Below are 21,300 nucleotides of genomic sequence, written 5' to 3' on the forward strand. Positions count from 1 at the left end.
TAGGAGGAGTTTTTCCCCAGCTAGGGCGTGGGGGGAATGCTTTTCAAATGTAAACCAACCAGTCCAGAGTCCACAACCCAAGCACCTCCTTTATTGGACTCACACTCCTGGTCACTATCCACCTGCCCTAATCTCCCCAGGGCCAGGTACCAGACAACTAGGGACAGCCCCTATGCCCCAGAGTCCTGAAGTTATTCAAACTAGCCAATCCTAAACCTGCTTACCCTGCCTCACCCATTCCTTCCCACAGAAAACACCATAAAGACTCTTGCTCATGTTTTCCCCTTGCTCCCTCTGCCTCATGACTGGCCCTGGTGCTTCCCTGTGTTGCCCTGCATGATGTGTTACATGGTGTGCATGGTGTGTATGGTGTGTCGTGACCCCTCATCTTGGAAACTGAGAGTAATAAACTATCAGTTGTTTCTTGGTCTATTGGCCTTACTATACCTCAGATTTTCTATTACGACACTCTACTTTACAGATAGTTTCTATTCATACATTCTGTTTTATAGTACTATTTTATGGTACTGTTGAATTTGTACTCTAGTATTTTACTGTGGAATAAGAGATGAGCTGGCCTCATGGTCCAGGCTTATTTCTGCCTGTCTGCTTCCATGTGTGGCAGCCCCTTCTCTCCTTAGCACAGCCCACCCATCATCCTAGGCTGGTCCCAGGCCCACCTCTTTCTCTGAGAGCCCCTCAGTCCTTTGGTTTCCACCTCTCTGCACAGCTACATGGAGCCCCTCAATTTAACACCAGGTGTGTATTCTTGTATCATTTCTTGGTTCTTTCAGTGGTGTTGCTTATTTCCCCACCTACTCTGCTGGAGTCTCCTTGAGGACCAGGCTGTCTAGGGACAGAGACACAAAATGGTATTAAGGGAAAAGAATGGATCTTTGGTCTTATGGGTATGTCATTGCCATAGTTTCACCTCTTATTAGCTTTGTGGCCTTGAGTCAATGCTAATTCTTTCTGAGGCTCAGTTTCTTTATCTGCAAAATGAAGATTAAACAGGAAATAATCCAGTATATATCTGGGCGTGATGTGCCCTCCTCATGGATGTTCATGTTCCCTGAGTGCCCTTGGCATAGATACCAGCAAAGTGACAGTGACCAGTCCCATGATTTACTAAAAGCTTAGGTTTTCCAATTCAAATTGTATACTGATGTTATACAGGGAAATAAGAGAAGAAACATATCGCCAGCCTTAAGATTATAGATATTTTGTGAGGAACACTTTTCTTTTTTTTTGCATTAAAAAAGTAACGTGACCACATTGTAAAAGTTTTGGCTATTAGAGAAGAGAAAATAATCCATCACCCATACTCCTACCATAATGCAATTACTGTTAGCATTTTGATTTTGTCTTGTTTGTATTTTCTCACTTAATTTATATTGTGTTTTTATTATGGGGGCCAGCCCAGCGGTGTAGTGATTAAGTTCACGTGTTCTACTTTGGCGGCCCAGGGTTTGTAGGTTTGGTTCCCGGGCATGGACCTAGCACCACTCGTCAAGCCACAACTCTGGTGGCATCCCACATAAAATAAAGGAAAGACTGGCACAGATGTTAGCTCAGTGACAGTCTCCCTCAAGCAAAAAGAGGAAGATTGGCAACAGGTGTTAGCTCAGGGCCAGTCTTCCTCACAAAAAAAACCACTTCCAAGGTGTGTTTTTATTATGAATTACTTGTAATTATTTTAACAGTTTTCATATCCTGCTTTCTCACTTAGTTTTTTTCATTATTTGCCTTTATAAATAAGGATGCAATATTTTTATTTTTAGTCAATCATAAAACTTATTTTTCTATTCTGATATATTTTGTATCTACTGAAATAATATGTAGCAGTGTGAGTTGAGTCATTAACATGTACTTGCTATGCATGAAATTGGTATGAAAATCATGTGTGTTGAAATAACAACTTCAATAAATTCATATTCTTTTCTGCTCTTAAAACTAAATTAAAAATAAAACATGGCTATAAGGAAAATGTGACTTTTCTAAAGTAACTGCAATTAGTAGAAACAGTTCAGATAATATGATTTAAACTTTAATGATTTCTGTTCTTTAATTAAAGGTCCATTTTAGCCTCTTATCTTCTGAAGGAAAAGCTCAACATCTTGGGCAAGCTGGGGTGTCTGCTAAGCTGTGCAGGTTCTGTCGTGCTGATTATCCACTCCCCGAAGTCCGAGAGTGTGACCACTCAGGCCGAGCTGGAGGAGAAGCTAACCAACCCAGGTGACTCTTGGCAGCTCTGCGGAAGAGTTGCGCATCTCCAGGACTGTCCTTCTGGTAGCCCGCAGTCTGTCCTCACAGCCTCTCAATTCTAAGACATGTGCATGTGTCTGTGGGCTGTGCCTGGCAGCCTGCAGTGTTGCGCTCTCCTGCTGCCTCAGGCATGGGAGGAGGTCTAGTGTCCCCGCGTTCTGGACTCGTACCAGCTCCTGCCCTTCCTCCCCCGGGGGCTGTCTCCTCTGGCCTTCCATGCACTACCCTCCTGCCTTGGGCATGCAGCTGGGGACCCCTCTGCTTCCTTTCTGGACCTCTGGGGCCTTGTGCATGGGTGCTGTTAGCATCCAAGCCTACTAAAGCACCCCTCTCCACAGTGGTCTCATCCAGGCCTCGCTCCTATGGACTTCCTACCTCCCACCGCTCCCAACCCCCACCTCCCATAGCCCCCAGCCCACCTCCTTCCTGCCTTCTTGCTGTCCCTGGTCACTGGTGCCCCTCCTGCTGGGGTCTGCTCTGAGCACTGCTCCCCTCAAGACTGCTGTTTGTCCAGGCTTCTGCACTCCCTCTGATGGGAAGCTCTCTGAGGCAAGAACTAGTTTGATCTATCTTTAGATATTCCACAGAGGTCTCTCTATATTTTTCCTATATATTTTTGACTTATAATACTTTATTTGTTTGACAAATGCAATAAAAAACAACAGTTACCGTAATTATGCAGGCCTATAGATTCTTGTAAATTACTTTCAGGGGACCATTGTATGTTACTTACCAACAATTTTAGACAGGTGCCAGCCCAAAACTGCATCCAAACCAGTATCCCAATCGGATATCTTCAGGCTACTCAAAATGGACCACTCTTGTAGCTCTCAATTGGCAGTGTTGACAGCAGCGGAAACATCTGTAAAATTTGAAAAGGGATTCATAGTGAGATCAGCCAAGACTGTATCTCCCTGTAGTTTGTTATCCCCAAACTTAGCATTGTGATACTCGTCTCTTCCTGTAAAAGCCAAAATATTTCCAATACTGTGAGAAATGAGAGTACAAAAAACATGAAAAGAGGATCAGAAAACTAGGTTTGTGTGTCCTGAAGTTTTTATTTCATGTAATTTTCAGAACATTGTATCCAAATACTTCTTACTTTTTGATAAATGTCAATGATAATACTATATTTAGGTCCTGATGTGTACAAAAATTGTGTCTAATTTGAATACTACCATAAAACTTTGGCATGAAATTATAATGGTAGCAAAAAGATTTTTTTTAACATGAGAAACCTTTTTTTGTTTAACCTAGAATATAAAATGGTACTATTCTGGCCAGTTAATTTATTAAATTATAGATATTTCAAATTTTTTTCTTATTTTTTTTCTAAAAGTAAAACAGCAGAATGAATTTTTCTCAAATAATTGCCTCAGAAGAAATTTAAAATCAGTGCTTATTTATGTTTCTGAAACTGCTGATATGTGAGCTCTAATACTCAAAGAGAGGAAAGAAAGGGAAAGTTACAAGGAAAGTTCTTGGGAGAGAAAAATGTAAAGCCTGTATTCTCAGTGGGGGTGATGTCACTTCAGAGGGCAAAACCAGTCCTTGGGAGTGAAAAAATATCATACTCTTTTAATGTATAAAGCACAGGTATAGATATAGTACATAAAGAGATACATAGTATATCTGTGAAATTAAAATTTCATAGGGATAGGCGATTAGGGGAAGAAGTATAAAAAGGATCCTTAGGGGCACGATAATGAAGAAAAAGGGTTGAGAAACACTGATGTAAATCAAGTGTCACAAAGCTGGGAGGCATCTAGCGGCTCCTTTCTCTAAAGATAAAAATTAAAAATTAAGGTTGATGACATGAAAATAGAGAGATTTTCCTGGGTGTGGGTTTTTCTTTCCTAGCTGCCCAATTCCCACATGTGGCTGTTGAGGCTCATTGTCCACAGTCCTCTTGTTGTCACTCCTGTCCCCTCTCTGCTCTCATGGCCACTGCCCACTTTTTCTTCCTGTACCTCTGCACTGCCTGCCTTTGACTGCAGCCCTCATTGCCCCCTCCCCGAGCTATCTTGATGCCTGGGACCCTTCTGAAATGCTTCCTCCAAGCTAGAAAGCCATTTGCAGCACCTCTTCCCGTGGGAGAAAGCCCAAACCACTCCACTCTCAGGCCCAGCTGCTTTTCCTGTAACAAAGCCTGCACACTTGCATTCAAGCTGCTTCCAATTTTCTTCCACACACACCCACACTTGGCAGTCGTTTGTGTTTGCATATGTTGCTCTTTCTGCCTGCCACTGCCGTTAGTTCAGTTTGTAGGTCAGGCTCCCAGGCAGCTTTCAACTGTCTTTCCAGCACCTCTTCTCTGTGGTATCTTCCTGAATCTTCTCCTAGAGCAGGGCTCCATAATTCCTTATTCTCACCTTTAGGGAAGAGGGGACTCCCATTGCCTGCTTACTGGTGTGCATGTCCACACTTACTAGTGTGCATGTCCAGGCTGTTAGGCTCAGCTCTTAGCAATCCCTTTACCATCTGGGAATGAAATTCATGGAAAATACAACCTCTTCGTACACATAATTTCAAAGCAAAGTTTCAATGTAATGCCTTAACTGTAACATGAAGGAGAAATAGCAGGATGGTACTTTATAATAAAATAGAATGCTCAGGTGCAACTGTAGGAGAAGACATATTGAAGCCAGCAGACCACACACCATGTGTGGAGTTGCTGAGAATCTGGCAGCTGCAAATACAGACTGACTGATGAGAGGGTGTCATGCTCTTGACTCAGACACTCAGGACATCTTGCCATCAGCAATGGGATCTTCTGAAATGGAGAATAACTCTTGATGAAGTTCTAAAAAATTCAGTGTATATTAAATCCATGCAAATATTGCTTTGTTTCATACACAGAGCAGATTCTAGGCTCTGATTATAATAAGCATACTTTTCACTTACAAGTCCAAGAAGACATTCAGAAGTTGTGAGGAGAAGAGGATGACTGTTGATTATGTGGAATTGACTACACATCCCAAGGCCCCTGGCCACTACCTACTGTATGCAGACCCCGTCACTGCAACAGCCACAGATACTCCCACAACTTTCCCGCATATTTCTTAAGACCCCTGCCCACCCCCAACCCCCAGCAGGAACACTGTCTGCCTAAGGTGTGTTGAATTGAGTAAGAAAATCTATCTTGTGAATGACTTCTTTTTAACCTCAAAGCATCTACGTTGATCTTTGTTGTTATAAGAATATTACTGATAGAGAGAGGACTTATTTATTGACATGTAAACACTTAGGAGCCATGAGTCTTACAATGATAAAAATGATGATGGGAATAATTTTTGTGGAATGAACTCAGTAAATCTGGTAAGCTCTGCCAGGAGCAGTATAGTGTGCCCATCTACCTGGTGGAACACCACTGTCACCGCGATAATGGCAGGGGCAAGTAGGGGTGTAGATGGGGGATGCTGCCTCTGTTCTGCCCTCTGGGTCACCATGTGCCATCTCTTTTCCAGTGTTTGTGGGCTATCTGTGCATCGTGCTCCTCATGCTACTGCTGCTTATCTTCTGGATCGCTCCAGCCCATGGGCCCACCAACATCATGGTCTATATCAGCATCTGCTCATTGCTAGGGAGTTTCACTGTGCCTTCCACCAAGGGCATCGGGCTGGCAGCCCAAGACATCTTCCACAACAACCCGTCCAGTCAACGGGCCCTCTGCCTGTGCCTGGTGCTCCTGGCCGTGCTCGGCTGCAGCATCATCGTCCAGTTCAGGTACATCAACAAGGCACTTGAGTGCTTCGACTCCTCCGTGTTCGGGGCCATTTACTATGTTGTGTTCACCACACTGGTCCTGCTGGCCTCCGCCATTCTCTTCCGGGAGTGGAGCAACGTGGGCCTGGTGGACTTCTTGGGGATGGCCTGTGGGTTCACCACTGTCTCTGTTGGGATTGTCCTTATACAGGTGTTCAAAGAGTTCAATTTCAATCTTGGGGAGATGAACAAATCTAATATGAAAACAGACTAGAAGGTAACAGGGGGTTGGGTGGCTCAAGGAACAGGAAATGGATGTGGTTTCTGGTCCTAATTTGATGTGAAGTAGTAGAGTCCCTAAATTGCTGGCATTAGAGTTGCCTGTGTATTAATGGGTGGTCTGGTGGACAGTGGGGAGCATTGTCCAGCGCCAGGGTGGGGCCCAGTCCTCTGTATTCTGAGGTTGCTAGATGATTGCCTGGGCGTTTTCTCTGTCTGATGAGAGGAATCTCATGCTCATTGCCATTAACCTGGAAGCTTTCATGAATACTCTTTCCTTTTAAAACATTTTAACATTATTTGAATAGGAAATAAAGATGAGCTCTTTCTGATTAGTCTTTGCAGGGGAGCAGATAGTCTTACTTAGATAACTTTGGGAATGGGAGAAATTGTTGTCCTGAGATCCAACTCTGTACAGTAAATGTGTCTGTAGTTGTATTATTTTTCATTAAGCATGTATAACATTCAGGTACCTCATCCAAATAAGAGGTGTATACATGTAATTGTTTTTAATCCTCTAATGAGCTAACTCTCCCACACGCCACTCCAAGACATTTTAATTGCAAACAGAGAAGAGTGAATGGATATGATGTAGTGTTCCATTTACAGGATGACTTTCAATAGCTCAAATCAATTTCAGTGCCTTTATCACTTGAACTATTCACTTAATTTAACTATTACTGTGTGTATGTTCTCTTAGATTAGAATAATGCCACCTCCTTGATTATATGTTAATATTTCACTATTCAAAATATAAATGTGTAAAGGAGTTAGAAATAACAGTATATTCATTTGTTGGAAGAGAGTCAAGACTGAAGACATATTAGAGCAAGTTGACCCTTTTAGCATGTAGTTATTGTTCAGTTAAAGACATCTGACTTCAGTAGCATGAGGTATTTTATTTGCATTCAATCTCTGTAACTGGGATCCAATATTGGATATATCCATGTTCTCTTTCAGTAAGCCTTTTGACTACTCAGAGGAAATAAATTATTTAACTTGATAAAAAGGCTGTTAGATGAGGGGGTAGCTGTTCAACAGCACATATATTGAATTCCCTGTAATACAAGAACAAGTTAAAGGGCACAGTTAAGCTTAGGCTGGTTTCTACAAATTGGCACACACATAGTGAGTTTTCAAAAGAATTTCTAGCAAAAATGAAAACAACTTAGCCAACCTCCCTGTTGTTTGAGGTGGCAGAGCACCCTATAATTTCTCACGAAACCTCTCATTAAACTTCTGAAATGCAAAATAGCCATTAATTATGCCAGTATTTGGATCAAAGAGATCGTTTGTCTGTCTATAGTAACCTTCCTTGTGTATTAAATGGGAACAAAGCACAAAGTGATGCAAATATTTCATCAAGATATCATGTACTTCATGTGTAATGTTTTATCTAAATAGGAAACTGTGCCAACTTGAAAGATGGGATTGGCTAAAGTAGATTGAGTGACGTAGAACATGAAATTTAATAATACCCAATTAAGGTTAGTCACTAAGGAAAAAATGTGTTTTTCCAGACAAAAAGAACGTTTCTAAAGATCCAAGAGAGAGTTCCCTAAAGTGTTGAACAAAGGGGCTAAATAAAAATAGGATAGTTTAACATAGAACAAAGGATAACTTTATGAGTTAAGAGTGCATGTGGTAATCATGGGTTGTCAGTGATTTGTGAACTAAGAGCAGCAACAAGATTATTTTAAAGTTTTTCAAAAATCATATGTTAACTGATGGTTAATAAATGCTCAAAAAGTCCATTACTCTTTTTATCAGCTCTTGAAAGTTTGTTTTTTTTATCATCAGTATTTTTAGGAATGCAGGCCTTAATTTATTGAAGTGAACTTTCTGAAAATATAGTCTAGCAATGTCAATATACTTTTAGGCATGAAACAGTCTCCTAGGTAAGGAGTTTGAGATATTCAAAGAATACTTGTTGCCATAGGAGTCTAATGAGAAAGTTCATGTATCATACGGAAATTATCATGTTTATTTTGTTAGAATTTACATGTGAAGCTTAGTTTAAATGCATCTGTTGGTGTTCCCTATTACAGTTAATCTACGGTTATACCGTGGATTCTCAGAGGTGATATTTCCTGGATGGTCTTCCTATGATTTTTTAGAGGAAAACAGCATCTCTAAGTATTAATAGCTTGTCTCCACTTGAAGGTCCCAGAACAGTTAGCCTGTCCCAGGTTTATATCTGTTCACAGATGACTTTGGCAGGGTGTTCCTTTCCGTGGAACGAAGTTCACATCATTCCTTGTATTTCAAGAGTGTGACTCTAGCCTCAAAGTAATTGACGTGACCAGCAGTCTAATAGCCTGATTTTCAAGTTTGACTTAGAGCATATAATTTCTGATTTAATAGTATTTATTTTACAAATTCATGTTTTCATAATTTGTGTGGAATTGCAAAGAAAAAAAATAGTAAAAAGTTAGAAGTGAGAGTTTTAGGGGAGAGCCCCCAGAGTGGGGATGGGTCTTGTATTGGTGTTTCCAAAAGTAAATACATGTGACGCATTTCATTATAGTATTCTTTGGGTTCTATTTCTGATAAAACTAGGAAAAATATGCCCAATGTCTACTAGTTTTCAAGCCTCCTCTAAAATCATATGTTTCTGATCACAATTTGCACATCTATTCTGGATACTTAAATAGGCCATTTCTGTCCTCTCCTACTTGGACAATGCCTTGTTTTCTCATCTGAATCTTTGCATTTAAAAAAACTGCTTCCTTTTCTGCTCTTTGAGCAAGTGTAGGGCCTGTTAAGAATTATAATCCAAACCCAGCACTGAGACCACTCTGGGTGTTTTGCTGTTGTGCAGAACCATTCCATCTCTGTGGAGAAGGTTCTGGAGAGGAAGGGCAGTCTGCTCTCTGCCACACATTGGGCCAGAACTGCCCACAGCTGGGACTTCAGGGAGGAATCATCACTCAGATGTCATTTCGGTCTTTTCACGTTAGAATGTTAGTGAAATATACTTCGCTGCTCTTGGTTCAGCAATAAGAAATATTCTTTCAATTCCTACTTTTGAAACCAATTTGTCATATTCACTTTTATTTCCAGAAGTCCATTCCAACAGTAGTAGCTTGGTTTTTGTTCTTTTTCTCTGGGTTTTGTGTCTGGTAGAAGAGAGTGCTATTAAAATGTATAGTCACCTCTCATCTTTCTTCTTCCTTGACAGCTCATCTCTTTATAAATACTGTACTCACTTCTAGAGGCCAGTTCCTAGACATCTGTAAAGTGCTTGAAATGCAGTGTCTCCAGGCATGGACAAGCATTTCAGTCCATGGAGACCAAGGTGTTAATGAGCACAGGCCACTGCTGTGCTGCCTAATTCTTTTTGGGAGATGTTACCTCTCTTTTCCAAGCTGCTCAACTAATCTAGAAGAGTGGAGAAAGTGCTCCGATGGTCTACAGAGCTACGCCCATTGCTCTTCTCTGATGCCTACTTGATCCTGACTTAGGCTGATTGAGTAGGAGCCTTGAAAGAGAAGAACTCTTCAGTTTAGATGTCTTCACAACTGTCTAATTGGCTCTAAGGGTCAGAAGGAGTTGTCCTTCTTACTGTGTCTGATATCAAGAAAGTAGTTTACCCATCAAGCAGGATTAGATGGAATCTTGGTGTTCTGCCTTCTCAGGGACCAAAAATGTAACATTAACTCCTTAGCAATGACCTTCCTCCCAAGGACATGTCCATGTTATTTTTTGTATGTTTTACTTATATTCATAGCTAGACGTCTGTTAATTTGAGTTGGAAAGAAAAAAGAATCAGTTTGCACACCAGTCACACCATAAACCAGTTTATCATATAAAATACCTCAATTTTCTGTATTCCTCACTTCCGCCTCACAGTTGTGCTGGTGATGAATTTTAAAGGTCTATCCTTATAGGCAATTTTTCACACCTGGCCAGATTCTTATACCTCCATCATATACTTGAAAAGATTAAGAATTATAGGAATGGAAATGAGAATTTGGCCCAATATCACTACTCGTTTATTTTCATACACATTTCTCAAATGCTATTACTGCAACAAAAGAATTATATTTTAAGAAAATGTAACTTTATGCTACATCAAAAAAAATGTTGATGAGTAAAAAAGTTGATACTTAGTAGAACAATGATCATGTAAATAAACATCTATTTCAAATGTACCCAATGTGATAAAAAGCATAGTCTAGGGCCCAGAGCATGAGCCGGGGAGAAGGGTTTATTTGTTCTTTTCTCTGTTTTTTCTTGAATTGTGCAACTATAGGTGAGTCACTTAACCTTTCTGTGCCTCAGTTTCTCTACCTCTAAAGGGGTGGGATGGTTCTCCAAATCGACTGTTTTAGAGCGCTCACACTTTTACTGTGTGTTGTAGCCTCAGGTGAGAGCGTCCTGTGCAGGACTGCTCTGGAGTGAGCAGTAGAAACTCAGCTCAACTGGGCGTCCTGTCTGCTCAGGACTCTGCTACAGACACACAGCTTCAAGCACTGAGTAAGCAAAGGAAGCACTGGGTGTAAAGTTTGCATGATTCCATGAAGCTTTAATTTTCCTTTTTTTGTTTTAAAAGGAAGGGTTTTATATATTCTATTATAAAATATAGAAACTAAACAGGGATTTAACAAAGCTACACTGAAAGAACACATTCTGATGGTGTGATGAGCTTCTCTGACATTCTGGATAGGTTTCTGTTCTGTAAAAGATTCAGTGACCGGTGAACCAGGTTGATTCTGTTGTGTTGAATTTGTGATGAATGATGCTGAACTTCCTGCTTCCAAGCAGCTCAACCTTAACCATGAACTACCAGGTAAATGTCAGGAGCTCCTAAACCACTAGTGCCAAAGGGTCACGTTGAAAAGTTTAGAGTGTATCTTTTGTCAGAATATAATTTGCCCCACACCCCTATGTCAGTGTTTTTGCACCTTGGGAAAATTTAAGGGTACTATTTTTCAGTAGCATCTCTGAGTGTTTTTGCCTTTTTAAACGATAACTGTTACTTTCTTGTAAAATGGAATATAATCATGAAAGAGAGGAGGAAGACTAGATAAAAAATGTAAAATGTTGATTGGTTGCATAAAAGTTTTTTCATGTAAATGTATCAGGGGAGCTTCCAATTAGCATACATACACATATCTGTCAATGGCTAAGATTTGCTTATATTTTGCTTTATAGAAGTAGTCATAGCATGTTGTAATTGCCTTATGTAAATAAAAATGGCTATTTATTAAGTTTTCCAATAATATTTATTCATCTGTATGTGTTTTAAAATAAAATAACTTATTTCTAGCTGAACACTTGTTTTTTTACCCTTTACTTGAAATGTTTGTGTAGTCTCAGGTTCTATATCATCCTAATTCTTCAATCAAATGTTTCCCCTTTTCTTTGTAGAAATGAATAGCCCAGGTCTCCATCACGATGTAGAAAATGTCCACCTGTGCATATCTTAGGGCACAAATCCATGATATGTGAAGGAATTCACCATCCAGTGATTACTTTCTGATAAAATGAAATGATGGTATTAAAGAAAACCAGCTATATTTTAATATGTTAATAGCTTTTACATGTTTTTGAGGTAAATAACATAACATTTTATTATATTTTAAGCACATAGAAAATTAGAGAATCCTAACACATTTTAATACACCAAGTGTCATCAGAAATGTTGTCATTAATCTTATTAGTGTCCTATGTCATTTTATTAAATGAAAACAATATTTTATTTGAGCAAAAATATTTTTTCTTAGGCTCAACAGGATTTAATTACTCACATTTTGATTAAAGTATGTCTATACAGAAATCAGGAACAAACATTTTAAGAAACTACCAAATGTTCCTATGGATAACTCTTTCCACACAAGTTTTTGGGGTTGTGAAATATTTAAATGCTAAATTCTACAAAAACTTACCCTGATTGGGTACTATTATAAAACTGTTAGTTCTGGCTGCCAGCTGAGCACAGTGGTTGTTGAACCCAGGCTCCACTCCCAGTTCTGAGGAGTCTGTAGAATCAGGCAAGCATCTCGCCCTCCAGGAGCTCATGACCTAGTTCCTCTCTTGCTGAGTCATGTCCCTGTCTGATGACCTTCAGGCATGACATTGTGGGCATATTTATTGTAATGTTAATCACACTTGTACACTATATTTTGAACCTCATGTGGTAGTTTGAAAACGCTGAGGCAAAGTCAAGAAACAAATAGAAATTAAAAGATACCTGTATTTATATCAGCAGTTCAGAGAAGAGAGGGATTAATTCCAGTTGAGGAAATTTGGGAGTTGGGATTAGAATTGCACCATGGCAAGCAGGATAGGAGAGATGCCAATAAAGTAACAAACACAATAAATCCATATAAAATAACTGTGATAATGGGCTGGAAGATGGAAGAAAAGTCAAACTAGGTTGTCAGTCTATAAAATGAAATCTTTTTATTTGGGGTGAAGATGTTTGGGAAACCTCAGTGTCCTCCTTCCCCTTATTTGGTGTACGTATTCACTGTATTGGATTGCTATTGCTGCTGTAACAAATTATCACAAACTCTGTAGCTTACAACACAAATTTATTATCTTACAGTTCTGGAAGTCAGAAGTTCAACACAAGTTTAACTGGGCTAAAATCAAGGTGTCAGCAGGATTACATTCCTCCTGGAGACTCTAGGGGACAATCTGTTCTCTCTCTTTTTCAGCTTCTAGAGGCCTTGCACATTCTTTGGGTGGTTCTCCTTTCACCATCTTCACAGCCAGGAGTATTGTATCTCTCTGACCCTTCTTCCACTGTCATGTCTCATTCTCTGACTCTGACACTCCTACCTGCCTATTTTGGACCCACTTGGATAATCCAGGATCATTTCCCCATCTCCAGATCCTTAACTTAATCACACCTGCAAAATCCTTTTTGCCTGTAAGGTAATACAGTCACAGGTTCTGAGGATTAGGACTGTGGACATCTTTTCTGGGGTCGGGGGGCACTGTTCTGCCTACCACATCCACTCACCATTTCATCAAGTGAGGCAATTATTAAAACCCAACTCCTGGCTTTTTTTTTTTTTTAAAGATTTTATTTTTTTCCTTTTTTCTCCCCAAAGCCCCCCGGTACATAGTTGTATATTCTTCATTGTGGGCCCTTCTAGTTGTGGCATGTGGGACGCTGACTCAGCGTGGTTTGATGAGCAGTGCCATGTCCGCGCCCAGGATTCCAACCAATGAAACACTGGGCCGCCTGCAGCGGAGTGCGCGAACTTAACCACTCGGCCACGGGGCCAGCCCCCCAACTCCTGGCTTTTAATGAATATCCTAGTGCTTACTGTTCTACCAAAATTCACTTCAAGTTATTACTGTCTTTTTCAGAGAGCTCTCCCTTCTCCCTCCAACAAATGTTTTGGAAAAGGCCCTACTACATTTATAGGTCATCCATGGGCTTCAATAAACTAAATATTAATTGAAAAACATTTATATAATACCTTTTAAAATGCTGGAGAATGCCACTATTCACTTTGGAAGGACAGGGCAAATTTAACTAGTTATAGAGGGTTGAGCTCAAGAAAAAAATTACCATTTGTTATTCTGGCTGGCATCTGTGGTAACAAAGCCAAAACTTAGAAGAATAATTGCAGAGCAATTTACACATGAGAAAACTTTTATTTACTAATACATAATTTAAAAAAATACTGTTTTAATAAGAAGTCTTGCCCATACTTCTGTGGCAATGACAAAGAAGTAGGTTTTAATGGCTTTACTGAGGTATAATTGACATACAACAAACTGCACATATATAAAATAATTTGGTAAGTTTTGACAGATATATGATGAAAGCATCATCACGAACAACATATTGAACATACCCATAAATCCAAGGTTTCCTTTTGCCCCATTGTAATCTCTGTGCCCTTCTTGCCCCTTCCACTCTCAGTCAACCGTTCATCTGCTTTCTGTTGCTATTTATTACCTTCCATTTCATAGAATTTTATATAAAGATAATCATTTAGTATACACTCTTCTTTGGTCTGGCCTCTTTCACATAACTATTTTGAGATTCAGCCATGTTACAGCATGTATCAGTGGTTCATTCACTTTTATTGATCAGTAGTATTCCATTATATGGGTATACCACAGTCATTTACCCATTCGTTTGTTGATTAACATTTGGCTTGTTTCCCCTTTTTTTGGCTATTTTAAATAAAGCTACTATTGAATGTTCATTTACAAGTCTTTTAATGGATATGTGCTTTTATTTCTCTGGCGTAAATACCTAGGAGAACATCTGAGTTATATGATTGGTATGTGTTTAACTTTTTAAGAAACTGCCAAACTGTTTTCCAAGCAAGTTGTACCATTTTGCAATCCCACCAGCAGTGTATGAAAAAGGAATTCAATTTTTAAAAGTTTAAAAATATCTCATGACAAATGCTTGAGCACTAGCAGTGTGCAAGCCGTGCAACATCATGTGCTGGAGAAATGATTTGGCATTTAAGGAGGCTGCAGCACATCAATAAGGTATATACACTTATAAAAACAATTGACAGTGCAATGTGACAGTAAGTGTCAGGTGGGAGGTCCAGATAATGAATATGAGAGGACTCTGGAGTACAATGATGAGAGAAAGCTGATTAGATGAGTTAGGGCTTATTTGGGATGATTAGAATACTGGCAGAAAAGAGCTGCAGGCAAATTCATTTGTTAGGTTAAATTATCATAATTTCTAAGCATTCTTGTTCAGAGGAACCAACCACTACTTTCATTACAGTCATCTGCCTCCTAGAGGTATCTGTTGGGATTTATTAGTTATTGCTACATACCAGTCCAGGTCAAAATGAGTCGCTTACAATGAGAATTCTTTATTCTTTTTCATATGTCTTTGGGTCCACAGTGCAGTTTTGTGGACCTCAACCAACTTGGCTGAATCTCTGGTCTCAATCAAGGGTCAGCTGGGTGGCTTTGCAAGTTGTTCTGCTCCACGTCATCTCCTACTCCTGCAAACTCAAACTGATCCAGGCTTCTCATCATGATTTAGGCTGGGAACCACCACATTTTCTTGGCCAAAGGCAGTCCCAAGGCCAACGCAGAATCAGGATGGAGTGGAGCTGCAAAGCCACTCTGCACAATTTATGGGCACATGGATGGGTAGAAAATCAGAGCCATTTTTCTTCAATCTACCACATCATCAGAGACCAACTTGCCAACCATTTTTCAACGTTCAATGTAATTCCTTATTTGATGACGTCATCTAGGTAGAATTTGGCTGAGACCAAAGTAAGCAAAAAACGTCCTCTGACCTAGTTCTAAAATGCATGGTTGTCTGGATGCCAAGCTCACAGAAGACTAAAGCTTTTAAATTGGAAGTTGCTTAGTTAGCTACACCAAAACCAGAGAGGTCGGGGCTATGTAGGCGAGAACATAACTGTCCAATGGGATTACAGTCTGAAACGAGTAAATTATATTTGCCATTTTCTGGTTCGATAAGCACACAATTCATTTTATAAAGATTCTCACCCAAAATGACTTAAATTTCATATAATTGTGTTTTTATATCTAGTCAAAACTGAACATCCCCAAACCATCTATGCACCTGTAACCAAGATTATTGATTTATTAGCAGGCCTTACTCACGATCTAGCTAGTTCCTCTTCCTTGCTTCTTATAAATGACCCCTCTTTAGAGGAAACCCTGATGGTGGGTCCCAGGGAATTTCTCCATTCTAAGAGGACTCAAGGCGGGATAGGCTAATGAGTTTCCTATTTTCCCTAGCTCATGAAAAATAAACCTCTGCTCCAAGCGTCCCTGACGGGCTTTCACCAAACGACAAACTCGCCCAAAGAACACATGTATTCCAGGATTCGGGGGTTAAAGTTCAGAAAAAAGGGCCCTACCCTTAGCCAAGCCCCGCCCCTGCACTTGGCCCCGCCCCCGGCCCGCCGGCCTCCGCCCTTTGCCTTCTCTGAGCACCGTTTCCCTAGGGCACCGCTAGGGACACCAGTTAATATGCAGCTTCACACGCTGACCGCGCGTGGGAATTCTGATTTTAAGCAAGCAGCAAACGGCACTTTGATTTTGATCACTTGGTCGGCAACCTTACAAAACATTGCCTCCAACAGTTCGCCCCCCGCTCCCCGCCTCCTGCTCCCCGCTAGCCAAGACCTGTGAGGAAACCCACACTCGACCGGAAAGAGCGCCAAGGGTGGAGCCTCCCTCGCGCGGCACCGCACTGCGGGTGCGCGCGCCGCCTCTTGCGTCACTCTGTCGCGCCCAGCTTCCCCTCGGCCGCGGCGCTTGGTACCGGCTGCGGCTGCTGCGGGGCCCGCGGTTGTGCGGGGCAGGTTCGCCTCGGCGGTGCCCCATGGAGGAGGCGACGCGCACGTTTGCAGATCCGAATGGTCGAACCTCCCACTGGACGGCGACGAAGCCGCTGGCCGCGCGAGCGCAGGAGCGGGGAGCCCATGCGGCCTGTGTGGAGGTGTGAGCAGAGGTGACCGGAGCGGAGAGCGGAGGGGAAGCGGCGCCGCCGGTCCGCCGGCTAGGGTGAGGGCGCCGCTCTATTTTCCTTTCGGGCAGGCGCTAAGGGGCTAAGTCTGGGCGGGCCTCCCAGTTTGGGTCGAGGAGGGCCCTTTTGGGGCGCCTTTCTTCTTCCTGGGGACTGAGCCCGGCATGCGCTGAGATGGACGCAGTCTTCCGCGTACCCTGCATCGGGGAATCCCACGGTGCATTGAATTGCCATTAAGTCCCACCGAAACCAGGCTTGGCCCTGTCGGGGGCTCGTGTTCACTAAAATAGTTTCTTTTGTTGTGGTGAGTTTTAGAAGATTGTTTCGGCTGCTGCGGAGATGTTAACTGACAGTTGAACAAATCTTAGAAGTCTTCTGTAACGTTTGAACAGGGCTATTTTAATTTCCTAACTTTTATGAAGTTACTGAATCCCTCTTTGTACAACTGTACAAAACTCAGTATACATCTAATTTTGTGCTTGTGTCTCTGTACTAGATTTTTCAATTCACTTAGTACAGGACTACATCGTAGTTTTGTTTCTAGAAAACCTATGAATACCATATGCCCAGTTAGTCTCTTTTTGTGGTAAGTAATAAGGAGAAATATGAGAGGATAGACATCTTTGTTCATTCCAGTAGGCTGTCTCTTGGAGCAGTATATTCTCGGTTGAGTAGATTTCATGTTAGTTGGTAAGTAAAACAAGTATGGAGGCTAGTAACCAAATTTTAAAAAGAACTTAGTAACTATTCAGTTCTTTTGTCTACTTCTGTATTTTCTTCTTTCCAGGCTGGAGTCACTCTGCCAGGGTTTAACACTTTAAATGAGAATAAAGCATATTATTTACCAGGAAATGAGAGTGAATAAATTAACCTCTTCCAGCCTTTGTTTCATAAGAGAGACCACGTTAAACTTACACGTGAGTTAAATTTTTAGTTTATAACTAGTGTTGCTAAATTAGGGTTGGAGATTTAGGTTCTGCAGTGTTTATAAGTACTGCTTTTAAAAATAATTAGTCAAATTAGAGGTCAGAAAAAATGAAAGCAGTGGAAACCAGGCAGAAGTAAATACAGAGAACTCTAAAGTTTTAATATGATGTGGGCAGCCCATATAGAAGTAGAGTCCAGTGGACCCTTTCCTTCCGTTTCAGGTTGTCTAATTTTCTGTGTGGTCCTCTGCATGTGTTTTAAGCTCTGGGAGGTTTGGTTTCTTTAGCTGTAAGGTGAGGGTAATGATACTTCTCATTATTGTGTGGATTAGAAATAATGTATACAATCACCTGGAACAGTGCCTCTATAGGTGTTCAGTAAGTGGTAGCTATTACTATTAGGGAGAAATAATAAAAATGAATTACACTAGTTTTGAGAATATTTCTATTATATAAAAATACCATGTGGTGGTAATGTACCTACCCTTGCTCACTCAGTGTCAGCCAAAGTGGCCTTTCTTTTCCTAGAAAACTGCATTCCTGCTCATACCGCCATGTCTTTGCAGTTGCTGCTTCTCTGCTTTGTTCCTTTCCTCTCTCTGTTAAGCCTTTGCTCAATGTTACTTTCTCCACTAGGCCTCCTAACCAACCTAGTTAAAATAGAAGTCTCCCAACCCACCTCCCCAGTTGGTAAACCTCCCTAGAAGGTAAACTCCATGAGAACAGTGTTTTGGTCTGTTTTATTCGGTGCTGTATCCCTCTTTCTAGAACGTAGTGTGTATTCATGTAAATATTTGTTAGTTGAGTAAGTGAGATAAGTATACCACCTGTCCACGGGGAGCCACAATGAAGCACATATGAGTCATGTACATAATTACATAATAATGGCTAGAAAAGAGTCCAAAGAGGTGCAGGCTAGGGAATTCAGACTTATTACTTTGGCGTATGAATTCAAGCAGGGCTTCATTGCAGAGGTGCTTTTTGAACTGGATCCCTAAAGACAAAAGAGATAATGTAAACAAAGATATGGAGGAGGAAAAGAAGTGGATAAGAATGGTAACAGTGTGTTGATCTCAGGTAGAACATGGGGTATGTGAAATATAGTATTAAGAAATAAGATCTAAAGGATAAAGTTTGGAACAAATGGTGAAAGGTCTTAGTTACAGGGTTGCAAAATTTGGTCCTCTTTCTGTAAACAGTAGGTAGCCATTCTAAGTTTTTAAGCAGGAGAATGAGATGGCAGAGATGTGTTTTATGGAGCAGTGTGTCAGCAGCATGAGTTTAAACTGGATTAGGGTCATGAGAGACATGGAGCTGTGAGGCTGTCTTTCAAAGGTAGACTCCATCTGGTGCTTGTATACAGTTTGGGTGATGGGGATGGTGAAGCCGCCGTCAGAGGACAGGGTGGAGAGTATTGAGCAAGAAGACGATGACCTATGCTGAGAGCCTGGTTTGAGCTGCCACTTGCTCCTGTTCCACCTCTGGGACTAAATGGAGACTACAGTGGGAAAGGCAAAAGGCTGAGAATGAGGAGACCTGGGTTCTAGTCCTGGTTCTGCTATCCACCAGCTGTGTGACAAGTTACTTAACATGTCTGTGCCTATTTTCTCATCTTGGGGCCCTTATCAGATATCTTTTCAAGCTTTTGTGAAAATGAAATGTCAAAAGTGCTGAGAGTGAAATGACAAAAGTTTAAAGCTGTAAATCTCTTGTAGTTGGTATAATTTTTGAAGTTAGCTAACTTTGGTTATTGTGTTGCCTACTGTTAGCCATTCTGCAAAGCAAATCTTAATTTAGGCTTTCCTCCCAGATGTTAGAATGCTAGTTCATGTTTTCCTGTTCCTTAAATTGTGTGTTTTCCGCATTTTAGAAGACAGTGGACCAAGTTTATAATTTTATTTTCTTTGAGATGTATTCATTTCATTTTGACATACTTGCATTAACAAAAGTTAACATAAGTATTTGTAAATATTAGTAAAGTCAGTTGTGAAACTTACGTTAAAATTTAGAAAGAACAAGCTAGAAATTCTAAAAGTTTTTTAAATTGTGTTTAAAATTTGAATAGGTTGTTTTCAGAATTTTCAGTTTGCTCAGCTGTGGAATCTTTGAGGATGGGGACTTTTGATCGTCTTTAAAACTGCAGTATCTGGCACATCATAGCTACTCAGCTTATGTTTGTTGAACAGATGGCCACATGTAAATAATAGTAACAGCCAGTGGCTGGGGAAGTGGAACCTTCCACCAGATTTTCTCTGAGAGGTGAGATGGACAGATTGCCACCTGGAGTTTGTCTCTGGTTTGAGAACCTAGTTGAAGTGAAACTTAGCAAGTTTTCTTGTTTAGCTGTCTTTAAACCTGGTCCTGCCTCATAGTTAATGCTTAAGAAATAAAAAATAATCTCTGTTTCAGGGTTTCCCAACTGTGATTGACCTTTAGTTACAGAGAGTGGGAGCAGAATTATCAGGTCTGAGAATAGCAAAGCAGCTCATTCCTTTCAGGACATCCACATTGATGTCCTATTTCAAACTGTAAGTCAAATGAGATAATACATTTACTTAGTTTAGTGACTGAAGGCTGCTTTATAATTTGACAGCTTGCAAATTGTATGTTGCTTGCCTTTCTTCCTCCCCTTCTGCTGCACACGCTGGTAATTCCATGAGTGAATAAACAAAACAAATAACCTGGATTCTAGAAAGGTGTATAAATCAAATTTGCCACTATAAATGAGTGCCTTTTGTGTCTAAACCACCACAAAGATCCAAAGTCATTGTCTTTAGGGAACTTAGAGTTTATCTTCAAAGATAGAATAATCATTGAGAATTAAATTTAATAAGGCCAACAATAAATAAGTGCAAAGGAGAGAGAAATGCCTGTGGACTAGAGCTGTTGGAGAACTCTTTGTAGCACAGCTTGAAGTGTGACCTGGCCTTGAGTGAAGAGCAGGCTGTAAATAGTAGGTAGGAGGACAGGAAGGCCATGGTGTGTCTGGCAGCGATGCCACTTATTTTAAGGAGCCACAATCCTGTATTGGGAAATGAAGTAGGCAGGAGGGGTGCAGCTCTCTAGCCACATGTGTAAGATTGATCAAACTAGTCAGAAAAGGCCTTCTCTGTATACTTTTGTGTGTTTGAAATTTTCCACAGTAAATAAAAAAGAGAGAAATAGATTTTAAATAGTATCGTGAAACTTTACATAAAATAAATGTGGAGAAAGTTCATATATAGGTATAGTAAAGTTAGGAACAGTGAACTTTCAGTGACCTTAGGATAAATGAATAAGATTCTGTTATAATGCTTTATTCTAGTCACCGTGTTGGTAGGGGTGGAATTTTTCCCCTATGATACCAGACACTGGGTAGATGAGAGCATGGGCAGTTTATTAGGCACATATACTCAGTCTGGGGAGGAGGACACCGCACACCATGCAGGGTCACACGGGGGCTGTAGAGTGAAAAACTGGGAGCTGTAGAAACTGATTGTTACAGGACTTTTCTCAACACATAACTTGCTTCACGAGTGGTATTGGGAGGACTGGGGATACTTTTCCAGATCCCTTATGAGACAGATCAGTTCTGAAAAGGTTTCAGACAGACAGCTAATCTTATGCATGTTGTATGTGACTGATACTTAGAAAAATTCAGAGGACATCCCTGACTTCAGTGTCTTATCT

The 21,300-nt window shown here is 40.7% G+C and overlaps 2 protein-coding genes across 4 annotated transcripts in view; both read left to right on the forward strand.

The window, feature by feature from the left end:
* The window catches only part of NIPA1 (NIPA magnesium transporter 1), a 50,266-nt gene extending 38,740 nt beyond the window's left edge, over positions 1–11,526 (forward strand). The window contains exons 4-5 of the mRNA XM_070572468.1: positions 2,075–2,235; positions 5,733–11,526. Of these exons, the coding sequence (XP_070428569.1) occupies positions 2,075–2,235; positions 5,733–6,244 (673 nt within the window). The 3' untranslated portion in view covers positions 6,245–11,526. The remainder of the gene's footprint in view (positions 1–2,074; positions 2,236–5,732) is intronic.
* Positions 5,864–21,300, forward strand: part of NIPA2 (NIPA magnesium transporter 2) — a 39,546-nt gene continuing 24,109 nt past the window's right edge. Inside the window, exons 1-2 of one of the 3 annotated variants that reach the window (XM_008541333.2) lie at positions 16,464–16,743; positions 17,493–17,622. The gene's annotated coding sequence lies outside the window, so the exon portion shown is untranslated. Of the gene's footprint in view, positions 5,992–16,463; positions 16,744–17,492; positions 17,623–21,300 lie in introns of those variants that run through there. The other 2 variants (XM_070572455.1, XM_008541332.2) reach the window with 2 other exon arrangements.

Source organism: Equus przewalskii, chromosome 1 (genome assembly GCF_037783145.1).
Source record: "Equus przewalskii isolate Varuska chromosome 1, EquPr2, whole genome shotgun sequence".
NCBI classification, from domain to species: Eukaryota; Metazoa; Chordata; class Mammalia; order Perissodactyla; family Equidae; genus Equus; species Equus przewalskii.